The following is a 27426-nucleotide window of genomic DNA, read 5'->3' as shown; positions in this document are numbered from 1 at the left end:
ATTTTTATATACACAAGAATGGAGGTTTTACTTTAAAAAGCTTTTTTTTTTTAAAAATTCCTTTTTGGCTTGAGTTTATGGTTCGGTTTATGTATTGATTCATGATTAAGTCAGTGGAGAAACCCTTTAAAATATAGCGATATATATTATGTGTAATGTGTGTGAGGCCAGGAGTTTGTGCATGTGTGTATGCGCTCATCCTCACTTTTACAGCAAACGCGTGACATTTTGAGACACTTTTTGCCAGTTTCCATGAGGAAAATTCTTATTTCCACATCATACATGAAGCCAAATGATTTTGTTGATTTGGTTTTTCCACATGAAAGCTACACTTTGTGAGGTTTCGGTTAGGTTTTGGGTGGAAGAAAATGTGCAAAGTTAGCAAAAAACACACATATTCAGACTCACGACAGGAACTAATACGCACACTGAAGAATCAGAATGATATACAGCGCACATACACACACACACATACACACACACACACTTTCGTTAAGCGAGAGGGAGACACACCTCATCCATTGTCTTCCATCTCCAGGGTTCGTGTGGCCGCCGTTCCCTCCAGTGCGGCTGACCGACACGAGGCATTTACCGTATTCGCCGTTCAGCACAGAGAGCAAACAAATGCAAAAAAAAGCACTAATGGCAGAAAACAGCCCCGAACCCACAGCCCACTTCCAGCAAATGCAGCTAACCACAGTCCGAGGAACACAAAGTGCAGTCTGAATGTGTGGTGTGCCAGTGGTTCAGCGCTCATCCACTGCTGTTCGAATTCCAATAAATACACTCATATCAGCGAAAGGGAGATTCCTCATGAGCACTCTGAGGAAGTGATCGTTCTGGATCATTCTGATTTCATTCAGTAAATATTAAAATAATATTTGAAAGAACGATGCAAATCATTCCCAGGAGTGTAACGGAATTCTTTGAAGCCAATTAAATGATAAATTATTGACTATATTTATTAAAAAGAGCAGCAAACTTGTCGTTACCAAAGAAATCGGCTGGCGGTTATACGAGCATCTCAGAGCGCTCCTCAAAGTTCTTCTACAAATCCCAGACAACCTCCACAACATTTTTATCTGAGGAACAGCATCTTACTTACTTTAATGACATACAAATATCATCCAAAAAAATCTGTAATGTTTACTTTTGGGGAAAATAATCATTTTCTACTGTCATGCATTTCTTCTGTCAATATAAATAAGAGACAAAATTCCTATAAAAATATTATAGTGTGCCTAAGATTAAGTACTGTACATATAAAAGCACAGCTAGATTAAATTCCTTGCTCACAAAGGTCCAAATAACAAGGCTGGATGGTGACAATAGTTGCTTTTTAATGCTTAACCATTAACGATTCGTTTTGTTTTGGGTTACCCTAGGGTTAGGGTTTGGGCAGCGCCTCGCACCTCGAGGGTTGGGGGTTCAATTCCCACCTCCACCTTGTGTTCACGGAGTTTGCATGTTCTCCCCGTGCTTTTGGAGGGTTTCCTCCAGGTACTCCAGTCTCCTCCCCCAGTCCAAAGACATGCGATGTAGTCTGACCAATGTTTCCAAATTGCTCGTAGTGTGTGAATTGTGTGTGCGATTGTGCCCTGCGATTGGTTGGCTCCCCGTCCAGGGTGTCCCCTGCCTCATCCCCTGGGACGGGCTCCAGGTTCCCCATGACCCTGTGTAGGATAAGCATTACAGAGGATGTTGGATGTTTTGTTTTGTAGTGACGCTTCACGTTAACACTTTTGATCAGCGCCATAGACTCTGAACAGATGAGGCGTCTGTTTTGAACTTGAACTGGAGAATAAGTGAAATACAAGTCTATGAACGTTTGTGAAAATTCTTTATTACTCAATCAGCTGCCTTTAGTGAAATCATTTAGAAAAATTCACATGACTGGATGCAGCAAAGGATCTGCTACGGAAACCATGATGGTTCATGTTTTTAAAAAATCATTAAAAAAAACCTAGAATCACTGAACTACAGCCTTTTTTCGGTTCTGGTGCAATATTTTCAAGTGCTTTCAATGTTGCAACCTTAAAGGGTTAATTCATACAACTGAATGAATTCAATAAATGGATGAATCAAGGCCTTTAACATGTTTATTTAAGCAGACTTCCTGTCTGTAGGCAAAACAGACTCAGCATATTTACGGAGAAAAATCAGTCATGTGCTTCCCCCGAACTTCTCATTTTAAACGCCATAAAACCTCTATTTCAGTATTCAGAGTCAAATATAATCGCTCTCTCTCTCTCTCTCTCTCTTTCTCTCTTTCTCTACCATCTCTTTCTGTCTTCCTTCCTTCCTTTCTCTCTCTCTCTTTACCAGAGTCGTTCATGGGTAACGCTGGCATCTCTACAAAAAAGCCAAAGAGTTTAAAGCAAACGACTGAAATAAGATATGAGGAAATTGAAACGATTAGGTTTTATTGGAAGCCTGGCCCTGGTGCAGCGAAGCGGGCGCCTATGAAGCAGCGTCGCTCGACTGTGAAACTATAAAGCCACAAAGACAAGAGGCACAGGAAAATACTCCGATTAGTAGCTGGTTCTGCCTTTGAACAGGAAGTAGGGTTCTGCTCAGCTCGGAAGGCTGGTTTCACCTCCATGTTCCCATTTTAGATTTTTATTAAAAGTGGAACAATACTAAGAATAATTTTAACAAAAGGAACATTCACCCGAATTTCAGCCTGCACTTCTCCGTTCATTATTCCTCTTTCATTCATTTTTATTTTTCTTCTTATTATTCTGCCTTTCATTTTAATTTTGATTGCCCTGGGTTGCTTTCTTTGCCTGCTGTTTAACCCCTTGCCTGTTTTTGTCCGATTTCAGTTGTTAAAAAGGATCCATCCACCTACATCACCTTGTCACATCAAGGTCATTTTCCAAAAAGACTATTAAATTGGTTCCAGGTCAGTGGGTCAAGGATCCAGAGCGAACAGTGCATCCATTACTAAGGACATGACCAGAAATTCTGCAGTCATTCAGAACATGTTCGCTGCTTGATTTCTGACTTTGACCACCTCATGGTTTTGGGTTACAAAGCCATATCCCACAGTAGCGGTCTGGCCTGAGGCGATTAGCATCTGTGATAACTGTACTGGGTAAAGAATGCCACACTGGGACGCACACATTGGCCACAACCACCAACACCCGAATGTACCTCCAAATACCTCATCGCTCCATTAACCACGATTTAAATCCTACCTCGTAACACGATGTTGCGTCTAAAGCACCTGACACGGGTTAGCTAAATGCACGGGTGATTAACAAAATGCTAAATCCTGTGCATTATATGGAAGGAACAAAGCCCATTTAAGAGCACCCGAGAGAGAGAGAGAGAGAGAGAGAGAGAGAGCTGGAGATGACGACCACAAGCGTCTCATCTGGAGTACACTCGCCTCTGTTCAGGGGCGCAAACCGTCACGCCAACCAGAGGCCAATCTCAAACCACTGTAACTGGGGAAGGGAAGTGAGCTCATGCACCATGGCTTGGCACAGCACAGCGTGGCACAGCAGCTTTCTAATAACCCACGTGCATGTGTGTGTGTGTGTGTGTGTGTGTGTGTGTGTGTGTTTTCCAAAAGCCACTAACCACTGCGGGTGAGGAAGAGACCCTCGGTGGACCAGAAAGAGAGGATCATACTGGATGTGCTCCCCCTTTTAAAATTTTTTTTATTATATTTCATGCTTACAGTTGGCTCACATAGATTAACGATGCGGTCCAACCCTCAGCAGAATAACACAAGAAGCAGCTACAGCGTCCAGCAGGCCTATAGATGCGCTTGTTTATTCAGGTTCTAGCTAAACATTCGGTGACATCATTTTAATACAGTATATGTTTAATTACAGTGCCCTCCACTAATATTGGCACCTTTGGCAAATATGAGCAAAGAAGGCTGTGAAAAATTGTCTTTATCGTTTAATCTTTTGATCTTTTGGGTCAAGTCAGGGGACTGGGATGGTCATGGCAGGACCTTGATTTTGTGGTCAGTAAACCATTTTTGTGTTGATTTTGATGTATGTTTTAGTCAGGTTTTCATTTAATATCCGTGGATACTTGATATCCCCATGATGCCATATATCCTAACAGAATGTCCAGGTCCTCTGGCAGAAGAACAACCCCAAAACATTAAATATCCACCACCATATTTAACCGTGGGCATGAGGTACTTTTCCATGTAACCACCTCTCTGTGTGCGCCAACACCACCTCTGGTGTTTATTACCAAAAAGCTATATTTTGGTTTCATCTGATCATAGAACCCATTTGAAGTTCCAGTAGTGTCTGGCAAACTGAAGATGCTCGAGTTTGTTTTTGGATGAGAGTAGAGGCTTTTTTCTTGAAGCCCTTCCAAGCAACTTGTGGTGATGTAGGTGACTTTTGGACTGTAGTTTTGGAGACTTTCTGACCCCAAGACGCAACTAACTTCTGCAATTCTCCAGCTGTGATCCTTGGAGATATTTTGGCCACTCGAACCGTCCTCTTCACAGTGCACTGACACGATATAGACACGCGTCCAATTCCAGGTTGATTTATGACATTTCCAGTAGACAGGAACTTCTTAATTATTGCCCTGATGGTGGAAATGGGCATTTTCAATGCTTGTGATATTTTCTTATAGCCACGTCTCATTTTGTAAAGCTCAACAACCTTTTCCCGCACATCACAGCTATATTCCTTGGTCTTTACCCATTGTTATGAATGACTAAGGGAATTTGGCCAACGTGTTACCTCATATTTATACCCCTGTGAAACAGGAAGTCATGGTTGAACAATTTCCTGTTCCTAGTCACCCAGGTGTTCTAAAAATTTTTAAATATCAATGGGAATATACTGGAAATATATTTTTTTTCATATTAATTCATATGGAAATGATATAAAAAATTTGGTAATATGGCCTCTTAGTTCATCACAGGCCAAAGTATGCACAGCTGTCTTTAATATGCTATGTATATTTTATTAAGACCCCAGTTCCTACTGTAACCTCATATAAAGAAGAAGTAAGACTACAGTTTGGCGCTCTCCACTATAATAATCTAACATCTAACAGAGATGATGTAATCCTCACCAGCAGTCCTGAAAGATATTCCATAATCGCTGAAAGAGAGCCGTAAACCAAACATACCCGCGGTTCAGCGCATCTCTCAACCTTTCCTGGCAGAGAGAGAATTCGTCCAGCCCTCTGAGTTGTAATGGGACTCCACATTACATCCACTTGATTTAGATCAACGTTCATCACTACTTAGTGAACTTGTCTTTACGTGACCTAACTTGTGTTTAAATCTGTATGAGGTTTCTCACAAACTCAATCTAACTTGGTTCCTCAAAAAAATATATATATTTTACCACTGTTTTACAATTTATTTGCAAAAAGAAAAGGTGTGTCCTGCAACTAGACGACACTCCAAATGAGAAAGCCAATCAATAGATCTCTGAAGAAGCGAAAGGAAGACGGCCCATCAGACCTGATGTGAAGAAAAAACAATTAGATGTCTTGTTGAGAAGAATGGAAGTGTGTACTCTGTAAAGGCAAAAGTTTGTGGACACCAAACTTGGATAATCATATCCACATGTGCGTGTTGAACATCCCGTTCCAGATGTAGTCCCACCTTTGCTGTTATATTAACCTCCAGTCTTCTGGGAAGGCTTTACACTAGATTTTGGAGGGTGGCTATGGGGATTTGTGTCCATTCAGCCACAAGAGCATTAGTGAGGTCAGGTACTGGTGTCAGGTGAGGAGGTCTGGGGGTGCAGTCGCTGTTCCAGTTCATCCCAAATGTGTTGAGGTCAGGGCTCTGTGCAGTGCTCCAGTTCTTCCACTCCAGCTTTGGCAAACCATGTCTTCATGAAGCTCATTTTGTGCACAGGGGCATTGTCATGCTGGAACAGGGCCTCTTAGTTCCAGTGAAGGGAAACTGTAATGCTAGTGTTTCACTCCCAGCATCTGCATATTGAATCCTGTAATCGGGACAAATATGTTCTTTTGTAATGGTTTTTGACCTAATGTTTTATTTCTGATGAGAATATTTGCTAGAGACCATTAGTATATGTCGATATCTTGTCTCAATGTTGTGATGTCTTGCTTGCTGCCTGCAAAGAGTGTATCAAATCATTTTAGCTATCAATTTGCTTCCTTCTAAGACGCCGACTTATGAGCAGCAAGGGCTCGAGGCAGCCGTCTGCTGTTTTGGACACAGCTTGTCATGTATTCAGTACGGACTCAGATTTTCCAAACATTTTCAGCTCCTCTTGCTTTTTAAAAGAAAACCGCAGCAATTTTCCTTAAAAAGGATTTAATAACAAAAAGAAAAGGGTGGGGGGGGGGGGTACATTTTATAAGGTTTCGGGTAATTTTTATTGTGCCTTGGTGTTTAGTTATGGCTCGCTGATCTTCCAGCATCTGGTTTCTGGTCAGTTACTGAACATTTCAGCACTTATCCTGTATCAGTGTCAGCTCTGTACTTGGATTGGATTCTGTGTCATTTATTCGTCGCTTTGGCTGAAAGCTTCTGCTCCATGAAAAGACGTAAATAAACAACTGTACAATCTGACGTAATTGATCTGATGACCGATCCCAGTTCCTCTCCTTCCTTCATTCCCTTTAACCTGTTTACTCGCTGAGGAAAGAACACTTTTTAGAATAATCGTTGGTATCAGAAATACTCCGTGAACAGATCAGAATGTGAGATTGAAGAACTGGTCCATTGTTGGTGTTTGATCACTGAAAGGGTGACGCAGAACGAAAGAATCTCTTTGGTCTGGGCAAAATCAAGAGTTTTCTCTTCTCCTGCTTCCTCACTCTCTCTCAGTGATTCTCATCAAGATACAGGGTTATAAGATAAGATAAGGGTTCATGTCTCTCCACAGCTGTGTGTCCATAGACTGTTTGCGTGGCAGCCTCACAATGCAAAAACCTCCACAACGGCCTACTGTTCAGAAACATGCTGTCTAATTTAGGTCAGATAGAGTTAGAGGGATGGGAAAAACATTTGCATGTGGGAGCTCTTCTTCTATTCTCGGGCATCTGTGTGTGTATGGATATCTTTGTAGGCTTATATTAGTGATATGAACATTGGGATAAGTACATTATGAGATGCATGTGATGTACAACTAATGTACTGTCCATTATACTGTACACGAGAGTCTCTTTTATCACAGCCTTGTCGAATTCTCAAATCTATCTTGGCCAGAAGCTGTTGATTAATTTTCTATAACAGCAGCTCTGAAAGTAATTCGAATCACAGGTTTAAATGAACGCATGAATAATACGTTATGGTTTCTATAGTAACAGCTTTTCGACGTCATTGAAATCGTCTCTAATCGCTCTGGTGACGTCTTCTGAAAGGAGCTGCTTATTTCGCATTTCTGGAAGGAGTCTCCAGTGTCAGTGCTTTGTAACAGTGAGCTGTAACAGTAAAAGCTGTAACTGTAACAATTCAGCATGGAAGGATTTGGTAACGTGAGATGATGAGGGAACAGGAACGAACTTGTTTGGTAGATGTTCCACAACATTAAATGTAACTAGAGATGGATAAAAAAAAAAAAAAGTATGACATGATATTTATGAAAAACATTTCTGGCAATTTGCTGTGAATTAATAAGAGGAATAAAACACAAAAACACTTTGGGGTGGCGACAGGAACTCTGCTTCATCACAAAACCCTGTCGGTGATTATTTTCCCATAACAGCATGCCAACACGTGTTTAATTTTTGTATTTTTGTCTTATTCCTATGGAATATACAATACATACGGCCATGTTTGTGTTGTGGCGCCAGATTTATAATTATATTTGATTTGTATGCCACAAAAATGATCTGTTATCAAATGAAAGCGTTCATTTATACATTTTTTAAAAACTAATTTAAAGTTCTACCGTCAGAAAACAATACTGTATCTGCCAATACAATAACACGACTTGAAATTAGAAACAAATGCCGAGAAATAAGTTTAATAGTCTTATAACTATCGAACAATCATGTCATAATGAGAAATATTGGATATGTTTGACAATAATGTAATGATTAATAAAAACATCATACTGTTATAAACATCATACAGAAGATCATACTGTTCTACAAAACTAAACTCTCATGCCGTCATTGCGTGTTGCGTGGCTCCCCCTACTGATCTTCCTTCTTTCTTTCTTTTTTTTTTTTACCAACACAGTACACATCAGTGTCCTTCACGTGTTTTCAATATCTACAGACTCACGATATGCTAAATCATTTAAGTCCTTGTTGAGCTTAATGTTAAACGGTCAGCTCTTTGTAATAAGTGAGAGCACAGAGGGTTAAACGGTTCTGTTCTAACGTCCAGGTGGTCGTGCGTTCAACTCTCAGGACGGACAGAGAGCCGTACTGGGCTATCCTAGAAGGGTCTTAATCCCTGATCAGATCATTAAAAATACTCTCTTCGCTTCATGTTCTCATCTCGCTATAATAATCACACGAATACGGTTTGTAGCAGTGAAACAGGACTGGGTGATTCTTTCTTGTCCACAATCTTCCTTTGCTTTGAGAACCTTAATGGGAGGTGGGTGCAAACTTTAAACTTCACTGTCTCAATCAAGAGTCAAACAAGTTGTAGAGATGGGTGATGTAATGATATGTTGTTAATTACTGACTGAACATATCGCACACATCATCAGTAATCACACTGAACACTGATGTGTGGTACGGTTCGTATTCACATGTTGTGTCATACTGTTATGGTATACTCTTTTATATATATATATATATATATATATATATATATATATATATATATATATATATATATATGACGCTGTACATACTGTGATTTGCAATATTAGAATGAAATGAATCTTCGTTAGTACTTCATTTCATCTCACTCAGGTCAGATGTTAAGATGTTTTACTGGCATGACGCACAGAGGTACATTTGTACTGCCACACTGTGTACAGTGAGTGTTAAGGAAAAAAGAGAGAAGTGGAAAACAAGATTTAGAAGAACAAGATGAGGCGCATATTGAACATTTTATTCTGCAGCCCTTTAAACATTTTGTACTTTTTTTTTTTTATTTTGCAGGAAATGAGCTCCGTCCCCAGATCTGATCATCCCTGTCCGTTCTCTTTAAAAGCCAACTCATGTGGCATGTCTGTGGTGGTCTGGGAAAATCCATCAGATGAAATTGTGGCTGAATTTTGGCAGAAAAGAAGAAGAACTGTTTTTTTTTCTGCCTGTAACATACTTTGACACTTCACCTTTAAGAATCCATAAGTATATTTCACCAAAATGATGTCGCCAACCACCTTTTTAAGGAGGCGGTTGAACAAACCCGGTGCTTCAAACAGTCAGTCTGCCTAAAGATGTCCAAAACCTCGCTAGCTAAGGCTACGTGCAGATTAATCCAGATAGAAAACTGAAAACTGCATTTTTGTTTTATAAAACGCTCTCCGTCTACACTGGCGTTTTCAAACGTTTTCCATAAATTGCTTGTCCACACTGAAATGTCTGAAAAACGCTTACGTCCCTCTACCGCATACGCGTAAAAACGTCAGAAGCTTTGGCCTGCGTCATTTCCGTCCGGAATTTTTATTTAAATATGCAAGGTTGTACAAAGTGACATTAATCTTTAACAGCGGTATCAAACTGAATATCAGGCACAACAGCCGCAGTACAACATCGTCCACCATCTTGTCTGTTTTGAGTGGAATGGGTCACACGACTAACTAAAAATACATCATTGTTTTCTAATATCTCGAAGTTTTCTCCGCGTTTTCAAAATGATTCATGTGGGAAAGCATTTCCGAATAAGCTCAATTTTCACTGGACAAAAAAATTAACGTGGACGTAGCCATGGAAGTGTGGTTTCCTCAATGCCGTGCATGTCACGGTTTGAACAAATCGCTAGATAGCTCTAGGTGTCGTAGTGAAATGGACATAAGCCTAATCAGGTCAGTTTGTAATCAGATACCAGCTGTCAAAGTGTCAGTGAAACTCCTGCGCCTCAGTCGGAATGAAATCTTTAAATGCAGTTTTCTCGGTTTTCAATTTTGGAAGTTTTTACACTGTGAGAAAAAAAAAACGATGAGGACGTCGACGATCACAATGAAGAATATCTTTATTGGAGAGTAGCAGTGACAAAGTACAGTACATGAAGCACTTTGGGTTCATCGGAGTCAAAAAGTGAACCTCGAACAATATCAGCTTAGACATATAGTGTTTTCAGAGCTGGATATAAAGTAGAAAATGTGTAGAATGTGTTTTTCTGCTCTGCCTCACATACTGTATTAACAGAGGAGGTGTGTTCAGTCGGGGATAAAGATGAGCTTGTTAGTGTTTCTCTGATACCAGGGGGCTCTGAAAAAAATCAACTTGTCTAATATTGCTCTTGAAATGTTTTTTGTTTCTTCCAACTTGCCTCGGCAAAAAAAAAAAAAAATAATAATAATAATAATAATAATAATAAACACTGCGACTCATTCCATATTATATTTTAGCCTGTGGCCATTAAGAAAGCAGCACATATAGAAACATGACTAAAATGCTCTGAGTATTTGGATCGAACAACACGTGGCACGCATGACGATGGAGCTGTGAAGCATTTATATGGCATCACATTTATTTTCTTGATATTTCCATCCATATTTTATAATAAAAATCGGCCAGATAAAAAGTATGATATCAGTGCCAAACTTACGGATCTTTGAGATCGCTGCTTAGATATCCTGCTTCTGATTCGATCCACGCGTCTCGGTCGAGTGGAGAAGACTTGAGGTTGGGTTTTATAGAGTTTGTGGAACTGGGTTGTTTGTTTTTTTTTTTTTTCCTTCATTATTTATTTATTTATTTATTTACATTGAACACCTTTTCCACTTCTCCTTCAGTTTTTTTTTTTTTTAATGAATTTTGGAAGGAGAGTTGTCTTAGGCGAGTAACTGTTCTTACAGGAAGAGATTCATAAATGGTTCCTCTTAGACTCTACAGAAAGCCAAACCACTTGCACGGAGAGAGTGAGGGAGCGGAAAGAAAAGGAAGCAAGGAGGACGCCAAAGGCTAAAAGGAATAAATCTGTGAAACGCAGAAAACAATTATAAGGCAATCAAACATGGCCAATATCTAGGAGCTAATTTCATTGTAGCTGTGGTTCGTCTGGGTGGTGGTAACGGAACCAATGACAATAACCATTCGTTTTATTTACATGTGCATGATGATGGCTTGAGGTGATGTGGTGAACAATAGGGCGAGTCTGTGTGTGGGTTTCCCCTCAGCGGGTACGTGCGCAGACTCGGCCTGGCACACAGCACAACAGCGCTTCCAGTGAAGGGGCCATGTTTGATTTGGCACAGCATTAATAAGTTCTTGGCTGCGGAAATGACAGAAATAGTAATTAAGGAAACTGGGTGCTTTTATTGGCCACAAAGTTTATATCCCAGCAGATGTTAGGCAGCTGCCTTAGGACTGCGCTGCAACGTGGGGAGCAACTCTGGGTGGCAGGAAGATTATTCCGTGTCAAAGAAAATCTGCTGAAATATTTAATTTGTGCAGAATTCTTAAATGTGTAGCTTTTTTTTTTTTCTTCTGTTACCAGTGCACAAATTATACAACGAAGCACTACACTGTCCCCTTGTGTGCAGTTATCCAGAAGCCTGAGCTGACAAATGGGGGTCTGCAGAGCTTTATTTAGCTATCTTATAGCCGCGATGCTGCCATTCCATCTGGCGTACACTTAAAGTGCATCAGTCCATTACCGTTGCCTGTGATCTGCAGGATCGCTTTAATCTAACACTATAAACTCCACTTAATTACATCCTCCAAAAAAGCATGTTTAATTATAACAGTAATCATGTAGGAAAAGTGGCCACTGGGCCTGAGCAACATGTTATTGTTAATGAGGCATTGAAGACGGTGAGAGGCCCGAAGGTTTAACTCTTTCTATCGGGTTCATTCTTTCTGCTTAGCTGTTAATAGAGTGGGGGAAATGTATTATGCTTTGTCATTTGTTTGTTGGGCGTGCACTTGTGTCAGCTTCTGTTTTCGTCTCTCTGAACTGCTTCATTACGAGGCTGTTAAAAACAGTTGACTGGGTAATCTGCTGCACTCACTGAGACTGGGAGACTATTGCATGGCAATCACTACAAGTAGGGATTATTATTATTATTATTATTATTATTATTATTATTATTATTATTACTATTATTATTATCATTATTTAATAATTTACATGCATAACATCTCAAACTGTAGTAATAAAAAAAATATCAAAACTATATTTGTCCACTTGAAACCACCACACTATTTGAAACTTATGGTAAGACACTGAAAGTAAATATTAAAAAATATTATTTTTAAAGATGATTTTTGGTGTGTTCTCTTAAAAACTAAACAGATAAATGTTATCATTTGTCTAATTGCAACCACTATATCATCTGAAACTTAGCACCTTTGAGCAAGGCTTAAAGCTTCGCCCACTCTGCACATTCACGTCATTTCATAAATCTAAAACACTTGTTTCCTATGTATGTGTATGTGTGTATGTATGTATGTGTGTGTGTATGTCAATGTATGTATGTATGTATGTATGTATGTATGTGGGTATGTGTGTAAGTATATATGTATGTATGTACGTATATATATATATATATATATATATATATATATATATATATATATATATATATATGTGTGTGTGTGTGTGTGTGTGTGTGTGTGTGTGTGTGTGTGTATGTATTTTAAGTTATATTTATATCAATTTATTTGTCATTTTTCCTTTAATAAACAATACATTTAATTTATTTTATTATTATTCATCCAAAGACTAGATTTTTTTGTTTATATGCAAATGTACTTATATTTAATTAGATATATGTGATTTGCAAAGATAAAAATACATTTATTTATAAATCAAAACTTTTAGTTAAATTCACCTGTATTGTCTTGTCTTAAAGAATGAAGAACATTTTTTATCAAGGCACCTTATCCAGATATTTTACTATTTGTAATAGTAACAATACTAACAGGACTTATATATTTTATTATAATAAATTTTATTATTTGTTATATCATTATAGAAGTGTTATTAGGCCAATTAACACAGGTGTTAACTTAATTTATATTGGGTAAATAAGTGCCTGTACAGTTCGCCTCACACCTCCAGGGTCGGGGGTTTGATTCCCGCCGCTGCCCTGTGTGTGCGGAGTTTGCGCGTTCTCCCCGTGCTGTGGGGGTTTCCTCCGGGTACTCCGGTTTCCTCCCCCAGTCCAAAGACATGCATGATAGGCTGATTGGCATGTCCAAAGTGTATGAATGGGTGTATGAATGTGTATGTGATTGTGCCTTGCGATGGATTATCACCCTGTCCAGGGTGTACCCCGCCTTGTGCCCGATTCTCCCTGTGATAGGCTCCAGATTCCCCGTGACTCTGAAGGATGAGCGGTATAGAAATGGATAGATGGAAGTGTCTGTATAATCGATTGATCGATTAAGCTTGTTAGGTGTCGAATAATAAAGGGCAGCACAAGGTTTGCTTAATGGATAGGAACTACTTTAGGCAAATTAAGAGTCCGCCAGGACTGTAGTACAGTGACGGACCACTTCCGGTTTTTGCAAGAAACCAAGATGGCGTCTGTCACAGAGGTAAACACAACCGTGGGCGTGAAGAAAAGTGCATTTTGTTCGCGTTTTGTTCTTACTTCTTCTGATTTGTTGTTGTGTTTATTTGTAAAATAACATTTACGAGACACGTTTCTTCATTTCTGATTTCGTTTTTCACATTTTCCTCATTCCGTGATTTAAGCTAACTAGCTAGCATTAGCTCTCCTCGCTAATCGAAGTGAAAATGCGTTTCTTTTGCGTATATAGCCTTGTGCGGTTTATATGTTGTGGTTTGACACTCTGTTTAAACGTCTAGTGATGAGTTACAGACTTGATTCAGTTCGTGTTTTCTGTTTTAAATGCGCTGTTTTGTGTTCTCGTGTCGAAAGGATGTGTGTGGACCAGCCGGTGATGAGGAACCGACGGAAACGTCATCATCACAAAAGAGAGAGGAAAGGTTGAGGAAGTTCAGAGAGCTTCATTTAAAAAGGGTAAGACAACACAAACCTCAAATTACTTTATAATCACGTTTATAGAAAAGATTCACTTCCAAACTCTTCTTCTTATTCGATATTTCTGGACTTCTCACATACAGGAGGACATATGGGCATAAATACAAAAAAACCTGTTTCAATAACGGAAGGCAAATTGTCAAAAAGCTATTTAACAAAATAATTCGTTTCTGCTTTCGGGGGGGCAGACACCATCGAACAAGTGTAGCTGTGGCTATCTGGGAATGTGTTTGGGCAGGGGTGCCATTATTTTTGTAACTTTGCGTTAAAGATTGACACCTAAGAGAGTGGGTCTCTTACCAGATTTAGCAGTTTTGTATACAACATATTGCACCTTATTTAGAAAGTGTGTTACTTTATGCTGCTTTGATATACTTTACTGTTAAAAATGTAAGCCCGGTGTTATAGTAAGTAGTGTCCGTAACCTGTTTACGTGTAGATTTGTAGCGTTTATTACAACACGAGTCAACAGTTAAAGTTGTACGTGTTAAACTGAAACATCATGAAAAAGTTCAAATCTCAGAATTCAAGAGGTCGTGAAGCTGCTCGGACTCTATTCTGCCTCGTGGGTCTTATTGAGTCACTTTTTTTTTTTTTTTTTTAGATTAAAGCGTCTGCGGAATTAATAAACGTTACCGGGATCTTTGTCTTTTTTCCGTTTGCAGAATGAGGCGCGTAAACTGAACCATCAGGAAGTGGTGGAGGAGGACAAGCGGCTAAAGCTGCCCTCAAACTGGGAGGCAAAGAAAGCTCGACTCGAGTATGAGCTCATGGTGGATGAAAAGAAGAAGGTAAGGAACGTCACGAATGTTCGGCACTGTACCGAACACAGCACTTAACGAAGAGCCTTTTTTTCTTCACAAATTGTTTGCTCTAAACATTCCTAAATAAACAGCTCAGTGGTTTTTACCCACAGCTCGGTTTAGTGCGGTATTAGCGTGTAGTCGGTTTCTATGACGACAGTCTAGATCAGAATGTTCGAGTCTCAGAGTTTAAAAGAGCATTAGCTCTTACAGTCTTCCTGTACAGAAGTGCGGAAACGTCTGAAGCGAGACGTCGTGCTCCGGTGTATCTGCACCAGTTGTAAAATCGGTTTAACTGTATGCGTGTTAGGAGTGTGCGGCTCGAGGGGAGGATTACCACCGTGTGAAACTCTTGGAGATCAGCGCCGAGGATGCTGAGAGATGGGAGAGGAAAAAGAAGAAGAAAAACCCTGATCCTGGCTTCGCAGGTGAGTTACTTGAGAATTCGAGCACTATTAGGACTTCACTGTGTCTTATATTAGTGCGAGTGTAAAAAGTGAACAGAGTTATCCATTAAGCGTTGATGTGGACGTTTACATGTATGAAAAGCCTGGCAATTCAGAAAAACGTTCGTGTCCTGCTCGTGCTCCTGAGTGTGTGTGTGTGTGTGCGAGTGAATAAGAACACTAACTAATGTAAACCTCAGCTTGATCGACTTCGAATCATATCATCAGCATGGATTACTCTACTTTTAGATCCGGAATATACTGTGGGGGTTTAAATTGCGTATTTTTATTACGTTTACGGCATTTAGCAGACGTCCTCATCCACAGCGACTTATGGAAGAGCTTTGGAGTCCGTATCAGAAACACATCCTCATGCTGGTTCACTAGGTCAGGGTGTGGGATTTGTGAAAATGAGTCACTTTATATTACTGGCATTCATTTCAAGAATATGAAAAAAAATAAAGAAAGCGAGCCAACACAAACCCATAAATGAAGACAAATAAAACGGATCATTTAATTACGACAAAAGAAGCGGTGGCGTATGAACAGAGGACGGGCCGGTCTGTCTGCGCGTTGCCGCAAGCCTTAAACAAACATTGACAGAAGATGTCATCCTCGATTATTATCATCATCACCATTCTTGTTATTGTCAGATCGTTAAATATGTTTGCAGAATAACTCCCGGTCATGCGTTTCATGCCGTTTTGTGGGCGTCGCTATGTGTAAATGAGCTGTGACCGGAACGCGCTTTACACTTTACAGCTGATTAACATGCGCACACGAGGACAAAGAAAATCGCTTCTGTAAATCCGGCGGAAAACTTCGGTTCAGTTTGGCTTACACAAACGTTTACACAGTACTAAAATATTGATGATCCAGGCTGTGTCTTGTCAAATGTTCCGTAGCCAAAAGTAAAATAAATTGCACCCATCGCCTCTGCACAGATTAATCATATGTGCATAAACCAAACTTAACATAAACATAAACCAAGTCACAGAGTTTTGTTTTCCTGAACTTTCCACTGACTGGACACGTTGGGTCCAAGCAGATATTATTATTGTTGTTTGTGAGTTAGTGAGGTTTGGATTGAATCTATGCAGGCAAAAAGGCTAATATCTATAATATCTCTCAAATAATATCTCAACGATAAATAGACTAACTTTAATAATCTTAAAGTGATGTGATGTGATATTGTTGCCACATTGAACTCTACTGGGTGTTGTATAACAGTGTTTCAACTGGAACTAAGGTTACTAACAGGGCGTTTATTACCAGTTGCTGTTTTCTTAGCATTAGAAATATTGTATGGAAAATGAATTGTGACTTTAATCAGTCATTATTGTTGTTTTTTTTTAAAGGGCGTGCAGTTCATGTTAGTGAGTTAAAATCTGAGTCTCTCTGCCATGTGGGGAGATTAAACCATGTAGAAATTGAACCGGGTCTGGTTTAGATTTCAGCCCCTGTTTGTGATCAGTTACGGTAATTACATTCTGCCCTCGGTCTCCCCATCATCTGTCGTCACCCGTGGGGTTTTTTTGGGACCGTTTTATTTGTTCATCCCGTCTTCGTTCCCCCTGTAGGGTACGCCGAGGCCCAGCTGAGGCAATATCAGCGGCTCACTCGACAGATAAAGCCTGATATGGAAAGCTACGAAAGACAAAGAGAGGAGTGGTGAGCTCTAGATACTCTAAGCTTCACTGTTGATGTCTAGTTCTTCCTTATATAATACTAATTATTAGCTGTAGTCACTTGGTTTAACGTAAGGCAGAGTAACTTAGTCCTGTTGGATGATGGAAAATGTGCAGAGAGTGTTTTTGCATTCTCTGAGTGTAAAAAGGCTCAGAACATTAAAGTTTATTCGGAATGATGTTTATTGATGATGATGATAAATCCTGAGCTCTTGCCCGTGTTTCCTCTCAGCGGTGAAGACTTCCATCCGACCTCCAACTCTCTGATCCACGGAATGCACGTTCCCTCTAGAGAAGCCATCGACCGCATGCAGGAGGACGTCGACAAACAGTAAGTCACGGAGACAGAGTTTATAGAATCGTGTGTGTGTGAGACAGAGAAGTGCGTTCATTCTGTTTTCCCCCCAACAGAATCGAGAAGCGCGCCAAATTCAGCCGGCGCAGAGCCTACAACGACGACGCCGACATCGACTACATCAACGAGAGAAACGCCAAGTTCAACAAGAAAGCCGAGCGCTTCTACGGAAAATACACCGCCGAGATCAAACAGAACCTGGAGAGAGGAACCGCGGTGTAGCCGTCATTGTGTCGCTATCAAGACGGCGGTCTGTGTTTAGATCATCTTTAATGCTTTAACATGCGTGTTCTCTATTATTGCCCTGTTTATACTCCGACACACAGACCCTGCTCTGACCAGCCCGAACAATCCCCTTAGTGTGAAGTAATACCGTTCATGATGCTCCTGGTCTGTTGTGCGAAAGTCGAGTCTTTCATGCTGTGTGTTTGTTTTTTGTTTTTGTTTTTTTGTCCTCTTGAATAAAAATCTTCAGTTTTATGTGCGTGCGTGCGTGTGTGTGAGCGAGCGGAAACAGCAGAGCATGACCTCTATCAGCCTCGAAGCACAGATACAAGAAGTGATAAATCCCCTTTCCCATGCTGCCCTGAATGATATATTTTGCGCATGTCTGAATTATTTTCCGGACTATAAAAGATGTTTGTCCCAATTCATGGAGCTCCTGATCCAGCAGTCCAGTCTCACCAAAAAAAATGAGAAATTGATCTGAGAGTGCGAAAATAGAATTAGTGCATTGTTTTTGCACTCGTTCCTGGAGGTCATGAGAGATACATGCTTCAGGGAAATGATTGCATTGTTAGATGTGAAGACATGAGAATTAAGGAGATGGTTATTTAACATTTTATGGAAGGAGTCTCCAGTGTGTAACAGTCAGCAAATTTTCCTGGGAAAGTTTTCAGGCTGGAGGAGTTTGTGTTTTGTCGGTAACATAAGTTGTTTGTTTTTTTTTTTCTTTTTTTGTCTTATTAAATTCAATATAGAGAATGAGAGAGATACTGGTGTAAATTATTATTTTGCTTTAAATATATTTTTTCCATTTAGTACTGTCCGTCAGAAGCTACACAAGCTATTTACATGTTCCCAGAAGACCAAATAATAAGAGTTTACGCCCCTCTGATTCTTAACGTATCGTGTTGGTCTTCTTGAGCATCATTTGCACATTCTGTAATAGTCGTGTACGAGTCCCTCAGTCGTCCTCAGTGTGAAAAGATGGATCTCAGCATCATATAGACGCTGTTGGAAAGGGCTCAAATATGCATAAAATGCTGGAAAAGCAAAGAATGTGCAGGACCCGGAGGATTTTTCTGATGAATAGTGGGCAGTTTAACATCTCGGGACAAATAACGGACTCATGAAGAACTCTCACAAAACAGACATTGATCATCCGGGTAATAACACAGTATTAACAATATGTAAACTTCTGAACTGGTTCACTTGTGTAAATACAGTTAGTATTGCGTCTTGTGGACTGTATGTAAACATCTGTTATGGGAAATCGCTTATTCAGGGCGGGGCTTAATAAAAACCATGCAATTTTGATTGCGAGATTCTGCAAGGCGTATGTGAAAGTATAACCTCAACTGTAGCTCAGCTGCATAGCGACAGTTATAACAGGAACTGGTTTCCTGGACGTTCGACAACATTAAATGTAATTAGGAATGAATAACATATATGGAACTGTCAATCTTTCATAAGTACGTCAAATAAATATCATTGCCAAATACGAAACGAATACATTGGAGCAATTATATTTTTGTCTACGACACCGATTTCGAACATTTAATCGCACACCTTTAAAAACACAAAAGGTTTTTAAGATCATGAGAAACATTTCAGTCGAGTGTCCACAAACTTTTGACCGGTACTGTATCTTTTCAGATTTTCTGATGTGTTATTTTTTACCTATTATTTTTCATAATGCTGTAGAAAGACTGTGACTCGCATTTCCCTTCACGTATTTGACAATCACGTGTTTATGTTCTTTAGAGAAGCTCTAGGGTTGGAACATCAGATCACTGATTAGCGACTCAGACGAAATACCGAGCAGTTCCCACAATTTGTCGGTGAAATTTATTGGACTGTTTTATTGCTAAATAATTGTTGAGTCAGGCGCCTCAGAGAGTATTTTACACATGTGATTGGCTTTAATAGGTGCCTGGCAGCTGTGGCATTAAAGACAACTAATTATAGATTAGGCTTGTAATATTTCAAGTGAAATTCACAGGCATTGTGCGTCACTAACAACAGGTCCCTTGCCAGTGGATGAAAAGGCCCAAGATTAATTTCTGTAGTTCAGTGCCTAAATCCACACAGCTGGTACAGCATTCTTGGTACATGGTTTCGTCAAATTTTATTTTATAAACTTAAAAAGTAATAAATCTCACTCTACAAAACATCATCTAATTACACGATATAGTGCAACTATTCACACTGGCCACTTCATCCCCTGAAGTTAAAGCATGAGGTAGATCTTGTGATCAGGAACAAACTGTTCATGTTCCATCATGCACCAGCACTACTGAGACTGAAAAACAGACCAGGAACTTGTCCAGGAACTCTATCGGCCTCCCAATTACTTATCCCATCAAAGGAAATAAAAAATCATCCCCGAGCTTGATGACGTGTCTCCCACAGTCGCTTGATTCCAGTGTATCGTATAATGGCAATGTCAGCTTCATACATGTAAAGGCAAACCTCAGGAATCTATGACACAACATAAAAGACCAAGGTGCCATAAAATAATTCAGCCTGTTGATATATTTATCATCGAAAGCAAGAACAAAGTCGGTTCAGCTGGACGTCTGACAAAACCAAGTCTCTTTCTGACAGGTTGATCTGATGTATCAGTAAATTGCCTTGACTGTGATCATTAATTTTAAAAGTCATCCATCAGAAGGAAGTGGATCCTCTACTGTCTGCTGTTCAGTAACTGGAACAAATGGTTAGCGCAACACTAATGGCATACTATTAAAAGCAAAAATTCATGTTTCACAATAGAAATGATACCACAGTGCTGATGAATTCTCGAATCTGATCGATCAGAAGGTGTTGATTAATTCTCTTCAACAGCAGCTAGTTCCATCTACACACCACAGGTTTATATTAACGCGCTCTTCCTAATACTGTACGTTACCGTTTCTGTAGTAACACCTTACGCAGGGAATCGTATGGTAGACGCGCCACATAAACGGATTAGAAAAACTGCGTGTTATTGTTGATAAGGTCAAGTTTTCTGTGAGGAGATTTACAGAAGGAGTCTCCAGTGTCGGCTCTTTCTCGGTAACATCACGAGCTCTGAGAAACAAAGTGAGGCTGCTGAGAGAACGACTGTTTATAGCTGCTATAACGCAAGTTAAACAGTGTAACTATAAATGGATAATAGATACGATGTGTTGTTTTTTAATTAATAGTATATTATTAAATGGCTAATTAGTTTGCTGTGTTGTAGCCTATTGTTTTCCTGTAACAGAGCGCTCTGTTGTGTTTCATTCCCTCCTTATCATGACGAGCAACAACACGAAAGGCTTTATGGACTGAATTCCTAGGTGTTACTATGACTGTATGATTCAGATATACGTATGGTAATGCAGTTTACCGCCAATGTCTTAAACACAGCCTAATCCTAAACCGATCCTTTTAAGATGCTATTAGCAATCATGAGAGGATGTGCTTGTACATGGCCATGAGCAGTACACTTTATTAATCCCAAAAGTGAAGCTACAGATGCGAAACAGACTTCTAGACAACAGCAGCGTGTACTGAATAATACATATCAGCAACAAGGAGATAAACAGAGAACTAAAGGAACTAAAAGCATGATGAATAACACCAGCGGGTTTGTATGGTCTGCCCACACTGCATTAAAACAAATTAAATGGAAATGGACTTTTTTTACTTTGTTTTCTTGCTCTTATGGCTTAGCAATGATCTGAGGAGTTGGGTCAGATGTGATAGAGCTTCTGGCAGTAACATTTGCAGCTTAGCGAGATTTAAGGGAGAAATAGCAGGAAAACAAAGTGCTCGACAACTTGGCAAATCAAAAGCCGCCGTTTAACGGACCTTGTAGTGTACTGCGCATGCGCAGAAGGCGAGGCTGGTGTTTCTGTAGCACCACCGCCATCTTGTGGATGTTCGTGGTTATTTTCACCGTGGACTAGATTCCACTGATATTGCATCTATAAATATGCGTATAAAGTGAGAATAAAAGACGTTTTAAACACAGATAAAGTGTCCTTCAGGTCAACCTATGTGCATGTTTCATTTATGAATGATTTAAAACACTAATAAAACCCCTAACAAATCCACAACACTTTCCACAGACACGGTTCCGGTGCGGGTTCCTGGCCTGAAATATCGGTTCTGCCCCGGCCCTGAAAAAGCTCGACTGGAACAACAGAAGCGGTTTCGTCAGGGGGCGGGGCGGGGCGTGGCAAGGGGTGGGGAAATGTAGCGTCACCCGGAAGAGTTTTCTGAACAACAACAACGCCGGTGTCCCTGGCTAACCTCGGTAACTTTTGCCAAATTATTATTGTTTTTTGTTGTCGTTGTTGTTATTTTCCTTTTACACATCTGGTTTTTTATCATTTATGAAACATGTTGTGCACATAAACATTATTTTGGCTCGCTACCCTCTTGGGTGATGTGTTACAAATTTTGTTTGTAATATACAATGGTTTGTTTACTTTGGTTATTAGGATATAAATGCACACATAATAGCCTTTGGATTGATGAGTAATGTGATATTATTTATTGATTTACTGCCATACAGACTCTTTGATCGAAATTGATTGGGACCTGAACGAAGCTGAGTCATCCTCTTCCTCCTCCTCATCTTCCTCATTCCAACAATTAAAGTCTCTGGGAAGGAGCATAATAAGGAAAAGAGATTCAAACCAGGAGCTGCTTGAATATTTACGGACTGCAGATGAGCGGTTCCTGCAACTCACGGGAGAACTGCAGAGAACTTCATGAATCCATGCTGAATAAAAATGGGCGAAACTACAAAGTCATTTCTGGCACTGTTGGGCCGTATAGTTGTGGTGATGGAGGGTCAGCAGGGACGCCATGCTTAAACATTTCTCAATATACAAACTTTAACGTAATAACGTTTTGTGTAGATTTCTTCTTGCTGTGGGTGGTCAGCTTTCAAGGGGAAATGGCGATTCATTTTTTGATGACGATAATTTGTGGTGACTCTAAAGTTCTTGATGAATGGGGCCGGAGTGAATTTAGGAACAATGGTCCAATCCCACCAGTGAAGCGAGCGTGAATACGGCAACACTGCAGACATCCGCCTTCTCATCATATGCAAGGCTATCTGTTTAATAAAATGATTATAGAGTAGATGGTACCATGAGCTCAGGTTTGAACCAGCAGGCCTGGTGCTTCAAGACAACTGCACTAACCATTGCACCACCGTGCAGGGTTGTACAGTGTAATATTTTCTGCACCTATTCCTTAAACGAAACATCACACCACACCACAGAGGCATGGTTTTACAGTTGAGCCAACAACAGGCTTACAGTTATCTTGTTAAGTATTACTCAAACAGAACCATTTGCTGGTTCTACTGGTGGCTCAATGTGCAGGTGAGTGTGTTAATGGTTTTAATAAATCTTTTTGGCCTGCCACCATATCAGTGAATTTAAACTAATGCTTGCATTCACAGTATAAGGGGAGGGTGTGTGTGTGCGTGCGTGCGTGTGCGCGCGTGTCTGTGTGTGTGTGTGTACGTGTGCGTCTGTGCGTTTACGAGTGCACCGCCACTGTAGCCTCCACTCATTGTCAGACAGTGTTTGATAACTAAAATATCCCTCTCTCTCTCTTTTTCCCAGTATCAGCCAGAGGAGGATGTCCTCCAGGAGAGTTTTTAATTAAATTTTTTTAATTTTATTTTTATAACACACCGTGGTATCGACTTTGGTATCGAGTATCGTGTACTTTTGGTGGTATCGGTACCGACTACTAGATTTTTGGTATCGTGACATCCCTACTTCCCACTCTTTATAAGGGTTTCAAATGTTGGCCGTCAGGACGGGCGTTTCCCCTGCTGAAGAAATGAAACGGTCTAGATTTATTATCTAAATGTTGAGTAGCCTGTACTATTATACATTTTAATAATAAAGGGGGTGGATTTCTACAGGGTCTTCCTACTGTACTTTCTATATTTCAGGAAATGAAGTCTTCAGATTTCGTGTTGTTTAGCATTACGTAGCCGTGACGCTTAATTACATTTCCGAAAACGACCAGAACCATCTGAGACTCTGGTGAGGGGTGGTGATCCATCTCTGTAGGCTAAAGCTCAGCACTCTTCCTCCCTTTCAGGCTTCTGGATGTGGGTCTTGAGGACTGGCATTGGACTTTGGATGAGGACGATGACGATGAGAATGATTTTAATGTCTGCGGGAGTATGCAGAGTTCGAATCATGGTAACTCCTGAGTGCATGATTGCGAGTGTGGGTTTGAAGTGGGTGTTAATGACAGCTGCTGCTCAGCAGGAGACGGAGAACCCGTTCCGTCCCAAACATCCTCTCTTTCAAATCGAATCGGACGAGACGCACTCCATTCACATTTCGCCGTCCATCCCATTTCCAGATTTTGGTAATGACTAACGAAGGAGAGAATGTTTACTATTGGGAGTTTGGCTTGTCTTTGTCTCCGCCCGCTTTTTGACCTCCTAACCTTTTCACCCCTCAGCCCGCCCAGGTCAGGATCCCCAAATCGGAGAAGAGAGGACTCCGAGAGCAATCTGAAAAAGTGACTCGCACGTTTTTGGTGGGGTTTTTTTTTTCTTTCTGTTTTACATGAATTATGAATTTTTTTTTTTGCCAAACTTTTTATTTATCAAATTACAAACCATTACAGCTAGAGAAATAACATTCACAGTTGTAAAAAAGAAAAAAAAAGTATTCTATTGAAGCAGCATCATGATTAATTTTAGTAGTTTTGTTATCTCATGCAATAAAAGTTTGCGAAATGGAGTGTTTAGAGTGATGAGTGCATGCATGGTGTGTCGTGTCGTGTGCCCTGTCATGTCAAGTATGTGCTGAATCCGATATTAAACTTTTATTGCTATTTGTTCAAATTTAACGCTAAACTATTACTCACTCAGGACTTAGCGAATTCTGTTTTGATGGGATTTCTGTTGCTTATTTTTTTCAGAAGGAAAACTGAACACTTGGCAACATTTTGTCCAAAATATCGTACGTTAATCGTTTGTGAAAATGCTAACACAAAAAAAACAACAACGATGTTTTACTTTGTTTGGTACAGAAATGCAGCAAATTAACAATGTAACTTTAGGCTCATTGTGTGGTGGCATGCTAGGCTAACGTTAAGTTGCACGCTGTCAGCGTTCCTGGCGTGCTTAATGGTAATCCTCTGAATGTTTTCAATATTTCCTAAATTCTGAGCCGGTTTCCTTGCTGTAAAGCTTTCTGTGCTAAGCATTTACATTCCGAATATATTTCTTTTCCCGGACTTGCTTTATCTGCTCATGATGCTAATTTGCTGTCTCTAGTTTGTGCAGGTTCTGACCCTCTTTTTGGCAGGTTTTAGATTAAACTGTACTGTTGCATTGTGAAGTGTTTCATGAAGTTAAAAAAAAAAACACCCACACTCTCACAGAAGTGGGTCAGCAGGCTGGTTAAGGAAATCCCTAAAAACTCTCACGTTGTTTGTTTAAGACTAAGAATTTCAGTGTCCTCAAGAAGTGATTTATAATGACAAAAGTCCAACAAACAGCATTTATTTCTGGGCATCTGTGGTGTAGTGGTTAGAGTTCATGGCTATGTTTGTGTGGTGGTTGTTCTTTGTGCAGGTTCTAACCCTCCTCTTGGCAGGAGCAGCACTTTTAAGAATAAAAGCAGTGTGAAGCAGTATGAAGGTGTGATGGAAGCACAGTTCTGTGAGAGACTCTGTGGCTCAATTGGTTGTGTGGTTGCCTCTGTGGCTCAGAAGGTGCTTGGATCAAAACCCAACAAGAGCTCTTGGCTAACAGAAAATGTGGGTATGTGGGTGGGGTGTATAGGCTGGGAGATGGGTGTAGGAAGGTTATAGTGGTGGTTGCAGGAGGAGTTGGGGGTAGATAGATGGTGATTGTAGGTGGAGTCTCAGGTACTCAGAGGAAGGTAGCTGGTGGAGGTTAGAGGTGGAGTTGCAGGAAGAGGTGGGTGCACATCCTGGAGAGTATGAAGGAGAAGTTAGGGGAGGGATGTGCACCCAGAGGAAGGGAGGTGGAATTGCAGGAAGAGGCTGGGTGCACATCCTGGAGAGTATGAAGGAGAAGTTAGGGGAGGGATGTGCACCCAGAGGAAGGGAGGTGGAATTGCAGGAAGAGGCTGGGTGCACATCCTGGAGAGTATGAAGGAGAAGTTAGGGGAGGGATGTGCATCCAGGGGTGGCTGGAGGTAAAGTCTCAGCAAGAGGGGGGTGTATTTCAGGGGGAGTGACCAGGAGGGCAGTGACCAGGAGGGCAGTAGTATTACCCTTATTCATTGAGGAAGCCCTTAGGGCCAGCCTGCCACCATTTTTATAAAAATGAGGGGCAGATTCTCTCTTCCCACCCCCCATCCATTCTTAGCCTGCTTGGCCACCCCTTCCTCTGTGCCAGCCCCCACCCTTGAGTGCACACCCCCTCACCCACACTTTCTTGGTCTGTACTGAAGGGTGTGCACCCTCCTTCACCACATCCTGAACTCACAGCCACTCCCCTACTCCCTCTCTTTTACACCCAACCTAGTCCTCCCACCCCATCTCTCCTCTCAGCCCATCTCTCATCTGTACTCCACCAATCCTACAACTAACTTGACAGTCCTCCAACACATCCTGAGCTCACATACCCAATCCTCTACCCTCTTCCTCAACCTATCTCCCAACCTACAACTGCTAGAGCACCAGACACACACCAGCAATCTCTCAATCTCCAGCCAACCACTCCATTTGTGTTTTGATCCAAGCACCTTCTGCTCTGCAACAGTCATGACTTAGCCAACTGAGCCACAGAGGCCCACACACACAAATACCTCCCTCCATCACACCTTCATACTGCCACAGCATCACTTTTGATTCTTGAACCTGCCAAAAGGAGGGTTAGAACCTGAAAACCCACACCACAAACATGAAAATAACCATTACACCACCAAGGGATAGACATAACACATGTGTAGTGGACTTTTGTCATCATAAATCACTTCATGAGGCAACATGAATTTTTTCTTCTTAAACCTTCCAAAAGACAGAAGAGAACCCACCCCTTCTGGAAGGTCATCACTGACATGAACTCTAACCACTACACCACACTTGTTTTGGTTTTTTTCATCATAAATAACTTCATGAGGATGCAGCAATTTTTAGTCTTAAACAAGCCTAAAAGGTAGACGAGAACACTCACCTTCTGGAAAGGTATCGTTGACATGAACTCTAACCACTACACCACACTTGTGACAGAATGTTTTCATCTTAAATAACTTCATGAGAATGCAGCAATTTTTCATCTTAAACAAGCCAAACTTTAGAAGAGAACCTACACCTTCTGGAACACCACCACTGACATGAACTCTAACCACTACATCACACTTGGGATGGCCTCTAATCATCATAAATCACTTCATGAGGATGCAGCAATTTTTAGTCTTAAACCAGACAAAAGGGTAGAAGAGAACTCATACAGTCTGGAACACCATCATTGGCACAAACTTTAACCACTACACCTCCGAGGGACAGAACACCACACATGTGTTGGAATTTTGTCATCATAAATCATTTCATGAGGCAACATGAATTTTTTCTTCTTAAACCTTCCAAAAGATAGAAGAGAACCCACACCTTCTGGAGCATCATCACTGACATGAACTCTAACCACTACACCACACTTGCTGTGGACTTCGTTATCATAAATAACTTCATGAGGATGCAGCAATTTTTAGTCTTAAACCATCTAAAAGATAGAAGAGAATCCACACCTTCTGAAACACCATCATTGGCATGAACTCTATTCACTACACCACAGGTGTCTGAATATTATCATCATAAATCACTTCATGAGGATGCAGCAATGTTTAGTCTTAA

At 40.5% G+C, this 27426-nt stretch overlaps 1 protein-coding gene and 1 long non-coding RNA gene across 3 annotated transcripts in view; both read left to right on the top strand.

Moving 5' to 3' along the window:
• The window catches only part of syf2 (SYF2 pre-mRNA-splicing factor), a 106108-nt gene extending 88270 nt beyond the window's left edge, over positions 1-17838 (top strand). Inside the window, exons 1-7 of one of the 2 annotated variants that reach the window (XM_053620393.1) lie at positions 13540-13596; positions 13944-14045; positions 14732-14857; positions 15180-15297; positions 16896-16986; positions 17236-17334; positions 17415-17838. In XM_053620393.1, the coding sequence (XP_053476368.1) occupies positions 13579-13596; positions 13944-14045; positions 14732-14857; positions 15180-15297; positions 16896-16986; positions 17236-17334; positions 17415-17580 (720 nt within the window). In that variant the 5' untranslated portion in view covers positions 13540-13578 and the 3' untranslated portion in view covers positions 17581-17838. Of the gene's footprint in view, positions 1-13539; positions 13597-13943; positions 14046-14731; positions 14858-15179; positions 15298-16895; positions 16987-17235; positions 17335-17414 lie in introns of those variants that run through there. The other variant, XM_053620394.1, reaches the window with a different exon arrangement.
• A 3976-nt stretch (positions 17839-21814) lies between these two features.
• Positions 21815-25044, top strand: LOC128605189 (uncharacterized). The gene is made up of 3 exons (XR_008385505.1): positions 21815-21865; positions 22127-22946; positions 23683-25044. It is a non-coding gene; the product is annotated as an uncharacterized LOC128605189 (long non-coding RNA).
• The last annotated feature ends 2382 nt before the right edge of the window (positions 25045-27426 follow it).

This window comes from Ictalurus furcatus, chromosome 3 (assembly GCF_023375685.1).
Source record: "Ictalurus furcatus strain D&B chromosome 3, Billie_1.0, whole genome shotgun sequence".
Taxonomy (NCBI): domain Eukaryota; kingdom Metazoa; phylum Chordata; class Actinopteri; order Siluriformes; family Ictaluridae; genus Ictalurus; species Ictalurus furcatus.
This window is presented reverse-complemented; position numbering and strand designations above follow the sequence as displayed.